General features: G+C 46.6%; 1 protein-coding gene across 1 annotated transcript in view; it reads left to right on the top strand.

The window, feature by feature from the left end:
- The window catches only part of SEC63 (SEC63 homolog, protein translocation regulator), a 620,356-nt gene that overhangs the window by 420,002 nt on the left and 187,118 nt on the right, over nt 1-13,236 (top strand). Inside the window, exon 16 of the mRNA XM_069235447.1 lies at nt 8,988-9,158. Coding sequence (XP_069091548.1) covers nt 8,988-9,158 — 171 coding nt within the window. The remainder of the gene's footprint in view (nt 1-8,987; nt 9,159-13,236) is intronic.

Here is a 13,236-nt window from a genome sequence, read left to right as displayed (position 1 = left end):
CTGTTTTTGACATGGTTAGCCCCCATGTTTTGCCTAGTTTCTGATGTGGCTTTGACTATTAGTGCACTGGGTCCCTGCTAACAAGATCCCCAGTGCCAGGTCTCTTTCCCCTAAACTGCACAGTTGTTTTGCACAGTTGTTTGGCAAACTCTTTAGTGACCCCTGTAAGTTCCTAGTCAATGGTACTTCTGCTACCTCGGACCTGGGGTACTAAGGAAGGTCTCTGTGGGCTGCAGCACCAAATGTACCACACTCAGGGACTCCTTACCTAACCCACACAGTTCTGCCATTAGAGACTGCTTTCGAGGGTCTGAGATAAAGGCCTACTCTGGGAAGAGGTGTGACCTCCTCTACCAGGCAGGATCCAACACCTTACTGCACCTCTGTATCCGGCCGACCCAGTGCTGCCAGGTGTGGCCTGTTGGTGTGGTTCTGATCAGTGCCCAGTACTTATCTTAACTCCCTGAGAAGTCATTGTTAACCCTGTGTTTGCTGAACATTGTGTTCCTCCATAGGAGATCATTAAGAGAACTTCGAAAATTGCATTGTGTTTGATTTCTGAAACTGCAAGGTATGCTTAAAAGTCTACTTACCTGGTTCGGAAGTTCTTGAGTTTGAAACATATCTAAAAAGAATAATTTTTCAAAATTAATCTCGGATTTCTTCTTTGAGCATGTGTCTCATTTCTTGCCTCTGTGAGTGCAACAAGTGCTTAGCACTACCCTCTGAAAAGCATAAGTGCTCACCTGCATTACCACAAAAAAGCATCAGTCCTATCTACTGTGGCCTCTGCAATACTAATTGGGGATCCACTGGAGACTCTACACAGTGTATTTCATTTTAGTGCACTATATAGAGAGTCAGCTTTCTACATGGGTGGAACAGTGGTGGGGTCTACGGCTTTGCATTTGCTGCTAACACCTGGTCAATAAGTGACTACATGTGACTAAATCCAAAAATTGCCTTTAGTTAAACTGTATTTTTTGAATTGGGTATTTTTCCAAATTCTTAAAAGTACTGTTAGGGCCCTATTTAGGTCCATGCAGCTTAACAGTGAATTATTTAAAAACTTAGGGCTGAAAAACCTGTGTTAGGATTTTTTTCTCTAGCTCAAAAAGGTCCCTACCTTAGTTAAATAATGAGTACCTCAGAGGAGAGGGTTGTGGAGCTCGACCTCACCCCTTACATTAAGTTGTCTCACAATCAGTTAAGGACCCTCTGTAAAGGGTACAAAATAAAACAAGCATTTGCAATGCAACTGGTCTCGCTTTTGCTTGAGCTAGAGCAATTAGCTTTGTAAACTCCTAACCTGACTTTTCTTTCCACATAAATTGAAAATGAAAATAAAACAGTTTCACATAACTAAATGGACTTTTCTTGCCATATAAACACAAAGGGAAATAAAAGTTCACTCGTAGTGAAACCTATCGGCAAACGTGCAGTTATCTACGTAACCGGCAAAAGTGCAATTAACTATGTAACAGGGTCGATGTCATGCAAAGCGCTCGACTTCTGCCCAGCAAGATCGCGCTGCGAAAAAAGAGAAAAAGTAGCCCAGAAACCGGACGGAAAACATGGAGCCTCTTATGTTTTCAGTACTTGCTCGCTACACTCGAGGAGGGCTAAACACCGGAAAAGGCATGACTTATGCATTGCTTTCACTAAAGAAAGAAAGCAGATTTTAAAAGGCAAGCTCCCAAACCAATGAAAGGAGCTGATGTGACATGGGCGTGGTTTGAAGCCCAAAGAGAGTTTACAACATGGGATGGAGCGCTTTGTGCTCGCCCCTAAACAGGCTCAAACCCTACCATTGTCAAGCTCCAGGAGCTACTGGCAGACTATGAGCCGACCTATCCTAAAGATGAGGCTACTGACCCTGAAGATCAGGGCAGTGCAAGAGTGGGGGAACTGGACCCTCCAACACTTGAGAGTGCAGCCTGTACCACAAGTGTCTAGGACACCTCCACCTTGTGAAGAGAACGTAAGTTCCTCAAAGTCCAGAGACACACTCTCTGAAGAATAGATTCTTTTAGAGAGATTAGCTAGGAGACTTGCCCTAAAAGACAGAATCCTAGCAGTCGAGAAAGAGATGAAAAATGGGTTTACCACCCATGGATGGTTGTAGCAATTTCATTACTAGCGAAAAAGAGTAAAGCACTTTGGGCCTAAAATCCCCAAAGAGAATTGTTCCTAAATATTAGGGAGGTGATGGTATCATTAAATGGTTCCCAGCCTATGAGAGGGCCTGTGTCGCCAGAAATTGTGACAAACCGCATTGGGGCTCTCCTCTGTGGGAACTGTTCTCAGGAAAGTGCAGGTATAAACTCCTGACACTCAGTGAGGCAGATGCAAGGATCTATGACCTCACAAAGCGTACCCTAATTGAGGGCTTTGGGCTTACTCCTGAGGAATACAGGATCAAATTCAGGGAGACCCAGTGTCAGTCCTGGGTTGATTTTGTGGACCACTCAATGAAGGCTTTAGGTGGCTGTTTAGAAGGTAACCAAATGCATGATTATGAAAGTCTTTACAATTTAACAATGAAATGAGAGCATCTGTTGTAATTGTGTGCAGCAAAAGCTACATCAGTACCTGGTAGACTGAGGTCCACTGTATCCTCAACAGTTGGGGAAGAAGGCAGACCACTGGGTCAACACACAGGTGACCAAAATTTCCACTGATGGGGAGACCACAAAAGGCAGGCCAAAAAGCCCTCCCTCCCCCAAGGGAAAGAGGGTAACCAAAAAAAGAACAAAAACAAGGAGTCTTCTAAAGGCCCCCAAAAACCTGAACAGGAGGGTGGGCCCCAAAACTCTTCTCAGCCCAAGGGTGGATGCCAGGGTAAAAAATGGGATCCCAGAAAGTTTTGGTGCCAGGACTGTTAAACCAATGGACACCAAACTAGAGATCGTAACTGTCCTAACAAAAATAATTCATCTAGTGAACCTGCAGTAAATGCAGTGGTAAGCCTCCAGATAGGATTCCAAGTAGGCCCTGACCATGTCAGTGGGTCTATTGAGGCAACTTTAGTCTCGGAGGGTGAGGTGAATGTAGCTGCCCTAGCTGTCTGGCCCACTAATCTGGAGAGATACAGACAACAGCATCATATAAATGGGATTCAAGTTGTAGCACTGAGAGACACTGGTGCCAGTGTCGCCATGGTGGCTGAGCAACTGGTATCCTCAGAACAGTATCTAACTGATGAGACATGCACAGTCCTCAACACTGATAATCAGGCCAAGGTACATCCTCAGAATTGGGAGGTGGGTTTCAGGCCAGGCAAAGGTGGTGGTATCTCCTGCCATCCCTGTTCAATGTTTGCTAGGAAATGATCTGGAGTCCTCGGCATGGGCCTAGGTGGAAAGAAAACCCCATGCAGCTGTGCTGGGTATCCCTGCATGGGTCTGTATAAAAACTAGCACAAAGCAAGGCACAGGGTTAAAAAGTAGAGTTGGAGTCTGGAATAATGGCCCAACCTACCAAGAGGGAAAGTAAAAAAGTCTGGGAAGATAGCGTCAAACACCAAAACAGGTCTCCTTTCCTCAGGGAGGAGACCTGACATTCCCAGAGGGAACTGAGCCTAAGGAGCTTGTGCCTTACACAGCAGAGCTCCTAAGACCAAGGGGGCCCTCTAGTGAGGATCTGTGCCAGGGACAGAGGACCTGTCCAACTCTTGAAGGCCTGAGTCAGCAAGCTGCTGATCAGGAAAAGGGGTGTGAGTGGCTCCCACGGAACCTGTTGGGAGGGGGGATTCCTATTCACGGAGGCCATTGACCCCAGACCTGGTGCCACTAGGAGAGTGGTAGTGCCTCAGCAGTTTAGAGTGTTTCTCCTCACTTTGGCCCATAATATGCCCCTAGCTGGGCATCTTGGCCTGGCCAAAATATGCAGTTGGTTGGTAAACCACTTCTACTGGCCAGGTATGTCCCAAAAGATGAAGGAGTTTTGTAGGTCCTGTGCCACTTGTCAAGCTAGCGGCAAGACATGTGGCCACCCAAAGGCCCCCTCAATTCCACTTCCAGTGGTTGGGGTTGCCTTTCAAAGGGTAGGGCTTGATGTTGTCCCTTGACCCTCCAACAGTATCAGGGAACAGATCTATGCTGGTTCTGGACCCTGAATCAATTCCTCTGAATTCCACTACTTCCCTCCTTGGTGTATTCACCAGATTGGGCTTTCCAAAAAAGTTGGTGTCAGACAGAGGTACCAACCTCATGTCTGGCTACCAAAAACGTATGTGGGCTGAGTGTGGTGTGATCTATAAGTTCACTGCCCACTATAACCCACAAACCAGTGGCCTTGTTGAGAGACTCGACAAGACATTGAAAGGTATGATTGGTGGACTCCTTGCAAAACTCAGAAGGAGATGGGATGTCTTACTTAAGTGTCTGATTTTTGCTTATAGGGAAGTGCCACATAAGGGACACGCTTTTTCTCCCTTTGAGCTTCTGTTTGGGCATCCTGTAAGGGGTCCCCTATGTCTTGTGGAGGAGGGATGGGAGAGATTTCTCAGAGAGCCTAAGCAAGACAGTGTGGTTTGTGTGCTTGGCATTCGTTCCAAGGTGGCTGGGTACTTGGAAAAAGCTTCTAACAACCTTGAGGGAAGCCAAGATCTCCAGAAGCTCTGGTATGACCAAAATGCTGCACTGGTGGAGTTCCAACCAGGGCAGAAGGTATGGGTTTTGGAGCTGTAGCTCCTAGAGCCCTTAAGACACGTGGAGTGGACCCTACCCCATCTTAGAAAGAAAAGAGGAAATCACTTATCTGGTGGACATTGGCTCTTGCATGAGCCCCAAAAGGGTTATCCATGTAAACTGCCTGAAACCCTATCATTACAGGGCTGAAATGACCATGTTTATGGTCACTGATAAGGGACAGGAAGCAGAGAGTGAACCTCTCTCCCTGATCTCCTCTCCAGCAACCCAAAAGATGGCTCGGTTGAGGGAGTGGTCTTTTCAGCTGGCTGATTGTAAGCACGTCTTACAGCAGTATGCTAATCACTTCTCCTTGACCGCTGGTCAGACTACCTGGTTCACACATGATGTGGACCGTGGGGGACAGCTTACCTGTCAAAAACAAAATTTACAGACAGTCTGACCATGTCAAAAAAGAGCATCAAATGTAAGGTCAGCAAGATCCTGGATTTGGGAGACATTGAGCACTCTGAAAGTCCCTGGGCCAGCCCAGTGGTTTTAGTCCTTAAGCCCCATTCACAGGGTGGAAAGAAAGAAATGAGTTTTTTGTGGACTACAGGGGTTTCAATACTGTGACAAAAAACAATGCTCACTAGTTCCTAGGGTTAATGAGCTAATTGACAGGTTAGGGACAGCCAAATATCTCAGTACTTTTGATCTCACATCGGGGTACTGCCAGATATGTCGGACTACAGGAGCAAAAGAAAAATCTGCACTCATTCCTGATAGGCCTTATCAGTTCACTGTTATGCCCTTTGGACCAAAGAATGCCCATGCCATCTTCCAAAGGTTAGTGAATAAATTTGTGGCTGGTTTTAGAAGATTTTAGTGCACCATATCTAGATGATATTGCTGTCTTTAGCTCTACCTGGCAGGATCACCTGATCCACCTGGGAAAGGTCTTTGTGGCTTAGAGAAAGGCATGCCTCACTATTAAGTACCATATAGGGCCGGGCCAAGTTGTATACTTCGGCCACCTTGTAGGTGGAGGCCAAGATCCAGACAATTCTGGACTGATTAGCTTCAACAAACCAGACTAAAATCACGGCATTCCTTGTCTTGACTGGGTATTACAAGAGGTTTGTGAAGGGGTATGGCTCCATTGTGGCCTCTCTCACAGAACTGACACCCAGGAAAAGGCCAAAAAAGGTCATCTTTACAGTGAGCTGTCAAAAGGCCTTTGACACCCTGAAAGAAACGATGTGCTCAGCACCTTTCTCAGAGCTCCAGATTATACCATGCAGTTCATAGTACAGGCAGATGCCTCTGAAGTTGAGATAGGAGCAGTCCTATTCCAAGTCACTGATGATGGCCATAACCAACTTGTTGCTTTCATTAGCAAGAGTTTACGCTCCAGAGAGCAGCGTTGAAGTGCCATTGAGAGGAAAGCCTTTGCTGTGGTTTGGTCCCTGAAGAAGTTGAGGCCTTACTTATTTGGCTCTCACTTCCTTGTTCAAATTGATCACAAACCTTTCAGATGGCTTATGCAAATGTAAGGTGAAAATCCCAAACTGTTAAGGTGGTCCATTTCCCTCCAGGCAATAGACTTCACTGTGGAACATAAACCTGGGACTGACCATGTCAATGTACATGAAAGTACCGTTTTTGACATGGTTAGCCCCCACATTTTCCCTCAATTCTGATGTGGCTTTGGTGGTTTTTGTACTGGGTCCCTGCTAATCAGGTCCTCAGTACCAGTTCTCTTTTCTCAAAACTGAACTGTTGTTTTGCACAATTGGCAAACTCTTTACCTGCCACTGTAAGTCCCTAGTGAATGGTACCCATGGTACTTAGGGCCTGGGGTACTAAGGAATTCCTCTGAGGGCTGCAGCACCAGTTGTGCCACCCTCAGAGACCCCTCCCCAAACTCACACCAGTGCTGCCATTGCAGAGTGCGTGTGTTGGTGCAGGCTAAATTGAAAACATGACCTGTCACACACCCCTGTGTGCCAGGTCCCCTATCACTGCATGTGCCAGGTGTAAGTCACCCCTAGGGATGGGTGCATCCAGGCACATGTGAGGGCATATGAGCAGATAAGCCCCTGCTATGTCTTTGTCGATTTTGTGACATGGTAAGTGCACAGGGAAACCATTCTAAATGCATGTTCTTGTACACTGGTCACCATGAGTTCCGCAGCTACATGATGGCGTCTCTGAACCCTGGAATGTTTGATATCAAACATCTCAGAATAATAAACCCTCAGTGACCCCTGTGATGGATTTATTTAAAAATGGACACAGAGGGCAGCTTAGAGGTGCCCCCTGAAACCTACCAACTACTAGTGTATTGACTGACTGGTCCTGAGCAGTTCAGCCACCACAGACGCGTTTCTGGCTCCTCCGAGGTGAGAGCGTGTGCTCTCGAGTGCTGAGACAAAAGCTCGCATTGGGTAGAGGTGTGACCTCCACTCCTGGGCAGGATGGACATTTCAATGCGGGGAGCTTTAAAGGCCTTGCTGCCGTTATAATGCAATCCAGGTCTCTCCAAACGGCAGAGATGCCATTTGGTGGGCTGTAGGGGTGAAAAGTGGGCTATCCGTTTTAAAGAAGAGGAAGTTTCTAGGCAGGGCATGTCCATTTGTCATTCCCTTATTACTACTTCAGGAAGGCTACTGACAGCCAGGTGCAGATATATCACTCTTCATTGTTACGCTGTGTTGGACACTCCTGCTTGAAGCCAGCCGCATCACCACCTTCTGGAACGGCTATCACCATTCACAAAGGCTACATATGCATTACAACCGCTCAAATGCATTAGAACCATGCTCTTCTTAACCTTGGAAAATAGTGGTTTGCAGAGAATTTGAAAAGATGCTGTGTGACCAGAGCTCATGTCTGTGTGGCAGTCTCCCAGAAAAGGTACAAAACCTGAATTCAGCTCAACTTGCTGGCCTGTCCCGCCCTTTGAAGCCAGTCTGCCTCCTCAGAGAGGGGAGGAGAGAGTGCCCGGGACGAAAAGCTGAGCTGTGTTCCCATAATGGGTATTTCCCAGAACCAGCTGACTACCATCTGGAGCAAAGCCAAAGAAAACCTGCATCTGGAGGGGTTCCCATTGCAGACCACATAAAGAAATCAAGCTTAAAAGCCCATATTGTGCCATCCAGCACCCCTGCTTGGACTGCTGCTGTTGTTACCAGGTGAGGGAGCTGCTGTCTCCATTGACATGTTCCCAACCCAGAGGCTTCAACTGCTAAAGAAGCACATACATCTAATTCAAACTAGAAGCCACAACTGCTGAAAACAATCGCCTATCTGATCCTGGCCTGAAAGCTACATTTTCCAAAGAGGAGCATCAGTCTAGCAGGCATGCCACCCTGCTCAAGCCCCTGTGGTCCGTGTCCATAGTTGGGCCACCACTGTGTACTGAGCTTACTCTAAATATGTGAGCATATCTGGCAGCACTGCACCAGTCCCATCTCAGTGATCAGGTTAAGCGGGCCTAAAGCTGAACTGATTGCACATACTTACATCTTGAGAACACTAAATGTTGCCAGTGTTATTGCTTTTAGCAAGACCTTTTTGAACTGCTATATGGAATAGTCTGTGAGGTAATAACTAGCAAACTGCCTCTGGTCCTACTTCATGCATGTGCCTCCACTTTTGTATAAGTTGCTGTAGGCAGTTACAGAGCTTTGTAGAATGGGAAGAGAACTCTTTAATATGTGTAACACGACTAGGAATTGTAGGGGTGATCTCAACTCTGTAACAGCTCTCGTTGAACTGTGTAGCATTTTGTTTTGCTGTGAAAATATTTTTTTTCTAAGATATACACTGGGTTGGAGAGTACATTATTCTGTCTGTTGTTTAACTTTAGTTCTGAGCTCTTTCCCTCCCTTAGTACCTCAGAAGCCTTCGACTGCTCATCCTTGCTACCCCGAGAGTCAGATGCATAAGGGGTGTCCTTGGTAGAGACCTATTGCTATGGACCTAAGGACTCAGTGGCAAACTACTTTAACTTCCACAGTTATTCCCCAGTAGCCCTGGCTGTCCTGTGCCCGTCACCCTCACCACCACTCTGAGTGGGGTCTTACACTAGTTAGCTAGTAAATAAATCGTTTCTAAAGTACCTTGCACTCTTCTATGGCAATTGTTAATAAATCTAATCGCATTTTGATAATTCATTATCCTTTTTATGTGCTTCTTAAATGGGTGTTTTCTAGCTACAACGTGTTGTGCATATTTAGTCAACCAAAACTTAAGTTTTTTCTTTACAGTGAAGTAATTTGCCACTTTCTTTAAATGATGGTTCATGGCTGTGCACTAAGTACCCTTTGTTTTTGTTGCCATCTCTTGCAGCCTGGAGATATTAATAAAATTAAAAACAAAGGTTGGCAACAAAAAAATAAAGCTGCAAAAAAGACTACAAAGTCGAAGAAAAAGAAACCGGTAAAAAAGAAGCCAGCACCACCACCCCCGCCTTTGCAGAAACCACAAAAGGCAAAGCAAGCCAATGGAGTGGCTGGAAATGTACGTATGCCAGCAGTCTTTGAACGTGTGTGTTTTTTTTTTTTTTTTTTTTAATGCATTGCAAATTAGAATCTACAAATTAGAAAAATATCCGCATTACAAATGGTGTTTGATTTTTCATTGAAATTGTCACTCAAGCCACCCACAGTGTGGGGAGTTCCTCAGTTTTGAAGTGGGTTCATGAACCTTCTCACATCTGCCTGTTAGCGAATCAAATCTGTTGGTCTTATACCACCGTTCCATCTGTTGTGTGCAGTACATAAAGTAGTATTAGTACTACTGTAAAGCTGAAAGAAAACCATGTTTCTAATTAAATTATGGCTCATATTGATATTTTTCTCATACCCTTCTGATTCCAGACAGGGAAACATTTTTTGTAGTTGGTCAATAGATGGGTGGTAGTAAATCCAGCCCAGTCCTGTTGTCAAGACCGAACTGTGGCATCCTTCGGCATCACCCATAGGGTAAATCTTGTAGCTGTTGAGGTTTTTCAAGAATTGTGAATTTAAGTGGAGGACATTTTTCTTTCTTGAATGTGTATTTGTTGTGCCCTTTGTAGGAAGGTGGCTCTGTATATACTGTCTCAAAGTGAGAGATAGTGTGCACAGTGTCCAAGGGTTCCCCTAAGAGGTAAGAGACTGACAAAATTAGATAATTATAATGCTCTATTTTGTGGTAGTGTGGTCGAGTTGTAGGCTTATCAGAAGGTAGTGTTATGCATTTGTTGTACACACACAGGCAATACATGAGGAACACACACTCAGACTTACTCCAGGCCAATGGGTTTTTATATAGGAAAATATATTTTCTTCGTTTATTTTAAGAACCACAGGTTCAAGATTTGAAGTAAATACATAAAGTGCAAGGTATTCCACACAGGTAAGTTAGGAACTTTGAATTAGAGCAATAACTTATACAGTCTTTGTTAAAATGGCAATAAGCTATTTTAAAAGTGGACACAGTGCAAAAATCAACAGTTCCTGCGGGAGGTAAGTAATGGTCTCAGTTCCTGGGCATAGGCAGCCCACCGTTGGGGGTTCAGGGCAACCCTAAAGTTACCACACCAGCAGCTCAGGGCCGGTCAGGTGCAGAGGTCAAAGAGGTGAACAAAACACATAGGTGCCTATGGAGAACGGGGTGCTCCGGTTCCATTCTGCCAGCAGGTAAGTACCTGCGTCCTCTGGGGGGCAGACCAGGGGGGGTTTTGTTGTGCACTGGGGGAGGACACAGGTAGGCACACAAAACACACCCTCAGCAGCACAGGGGCAGTCAGGTGCAGTGTGCAAAGCAGGTGTCGGGTTTTAGATAGGTTTCAATAGAGGGACCTGGGGGCACTCTAGCAGTGCAGGCAGGCACAGGGGGGGCTTCTCGGGACAGCCACCACCTGGGCTAGGCAGAGGGTCGCCTGGAGGTCACTCCTGCACTGAGGTTCGGTTCCTCCAGGCCCTGGGGGCTGCGGGTGCAGTGCTTGGTGCAGTCGGGTCCCTTGTTACAGGCAGTCGCGATCAGGGGGAGCCTCTGGATTCTCTCTGCATGCGTCGCTGTGGGGATCCAGGGGGGTCGTCTCGGGCTACTCACGGAGTCCTCCCTGTGGTGTTGATTCTCTGGATCTCGAGCCCGGGGTGTCGGGTGCAGTGTGAAGTCTCACGTTTCCGACGGGAAGAGTGAGGTCTTTAAAGTTGAAGAAAAGTTGCAAGTTTGTTGCAGGTTGTTGAGCAGAGCCGCTGCTCACAGGAGTTTCTTGGTCCTGGGGGTCAGGGCAGTCCTCTGACGCTTCAGAGGTCGCTGGTCCCTGTTGGATGCGTCGCTGTTTGCAGGTTTTCGACTCAGGAGACGGGCCGGTAGGGCTGGGCCAAAGCAGTTGTCGTCCGTCGTCTCTGCATGCTTGTGGGTCAGCAATCTTTCTTTGTAGTTCAGGTTGCAGGAATCTGATTTCCTGGGTTCTGGGGTGGGAGGGCAGATGCCAATGGCTACTGTCCTGGAGGGTGGCTACACCCTCTTTGTGCCTCCTCCCTGTGGGGAGGGGGCACATCCCTAATCCTATTGGGGGAATCCTCCAAAACTAAGATGGAGGATTTCTAAAGGCAGGGGTCACCTCAGCTCAGGGCACCTTAGGGGCTGTCCTGACTGGTGGGTAACTCCTCCTTGTTTTTCTGATTATCTCCTCCAGCCTTGCCGACAAAAGTGGGGGCAGTGGCCAGAGGGGCGGGCATCTCCACTAGCTAGGATGCCCTGGGGCACTGTAACAAAGGGGGTGAGCCTTTGAGGCTCACCGCCAGGTTTTACAGTTCCTGCATGGGGAGGTGTGATGCACCTCCACCCAGTGCATGCTTTGTTCCTGGCCACAGAGTGCTAAAGGCACTCTCTCCATGTGGCCAGCAACTCGTCTGGTTGTGGCAGGCTGGCAGAAACTGGTCAACCCCACACTAGAAGTCGTATTGTTATTCAGGGGGCATCTCTAAGATGCCCTCTGGGGTGTATTTCACAATAAAATGTACACTGGCATCAGTGTGCGTTTATTGTGCTGAGAAGTTTGATACCAAACTTCCCAGTTTTTAGGGTAGCCATTATAGTGCTGTGGAGTTCATGTATGACAGACTCCCAGACCATATACTCTTATGGCTACCCTGCACTTACAATGTCTAAGGTTTTGCTTAGACACTGTAGGGGCATAGTGCTCATGCACTTATGCCCTCACCTATGGTATAGTGCACCCTGCCTTAGGGCTGTAAGGCCTGCTAGAGGGGTGACTTATCTATGCCATGGGCAGTGTGAGGTTGGCATGGCACCCTGAGGGGAGTGCCATGTCGACATTTTCTCCCCACCAGCGCACACAAGCTGGCAAGCAGTGTGTCTGTGCTGAGTGAGGGGTCCCCAGGGTGGCATAAGACATGCTGCAGCCCTTAGAGACCTTCCCTGGCATCAGGGCCCTTGGTACCAGGGGTACCAGTTACAAGGGACTTACCTGGATGCCAGGGTGTGCAAATTGTGGAGACAAAGGTACAGGTTAGGGAAAGAACACTGGTGCTGGGGGCTGGTTTCCAGGCCTCAGCACACTTTCAAATCATAACTTGGCATCAGCAAAGGCAAAACGTCAGGGGGTAACCATGCCAAGTAGGCATTTCCTTACACCAATGCTTTCAGAGCAGCCACAAACCACTCTACTGAAATTATGGCACGCCTTGGAGCCGAATTTGCATTTCAAGAGCTTCCACTAATGTGAAGGTTATGAGAATCTGCTCCACTGATGAGGTTAGCTTCCAGGGAATACTGATGTGCCATCCCTTTCATTGTCTTCTATGGCAGAAAATCTAGTGGCGCCAGGCCTCTTCTGGAATTTTCAAACACTACTTTCCCTTGATTGTTTGATTTTTTTTGTTTTGTTTTTGTTTTTTGTTTTATAATCTTGTTAATCAACCCCAGAGATGTTCTGGCCTGGAGACTTAAGAATCTGGTTAAGATGGTGCTATTTGGAAAAGTATGTCCTGAACTGCTTTTAGAATTAAACATGGTCCAGAGTGAGAAAACACCTCCGAGATTGAGAGTTCCATAAAACAACATCACAGAAAGATAAATATTGCCCACCAATGTGAAACGTTTGAAGTGAAGGAATGCAGGAACTGCTATGGAGGTAAAAAAGTAGATAGTAAGACGAGAACCCGTTGCAAAGGTTTTTAAGGCCTCCAGAATGATGAACCTGTTATAGAGCTTTAAAATATTTTTTTTTGGTACCAGAAGCAATTGATGAGTGGATTGGTAGAAGAACTGAATGACAACGTTTCTCAGGTTACGAAGGGCTTGGTCAACAACTGAAACCCGTCAAGAAAATATTTGGCAGGTTTACGTCAATGGCATTTCTAAAGTCAATTCTGAATGAGATGGCTGCTTGAATTAAGACAGTAGCCCTGAGAGGGTGGAAGTGGAAGACAATTCTGCAGGTACTAATGACTCGAAAACCAGTTCAGGTTATTTTGTTATAATCGAAGCACCAAAGGAAAGTGAGGTACTTCCAAGACTGCAGGCAGTGGGAACCAAAGTAGTCACTTGGGGTCCAAAGCTTACTGGTTAGTAAGTGGTG

Source organism: Pleurodeles waltl, chromosome 5, assembly GCF_031143425.1.
Source record: "Pleurodeles waltl isolate 20211129_DDA chromosome 5, aPleWal1.hap1.20221129, whole genome shotgun sequence".
Taxonomy (NCBI): domain Eukaryota; kingdom Metazoa; phylum Chordata; class Amphibia; order Caudata; family Salamandridae; genus Pleurodeles; species Pleurodeles waltl.
The sequence above is the reverse complement of the archived record's forward strand: the minus strand, read 5'-3'. Positions and strand labels throughout refer to the sequence as shown.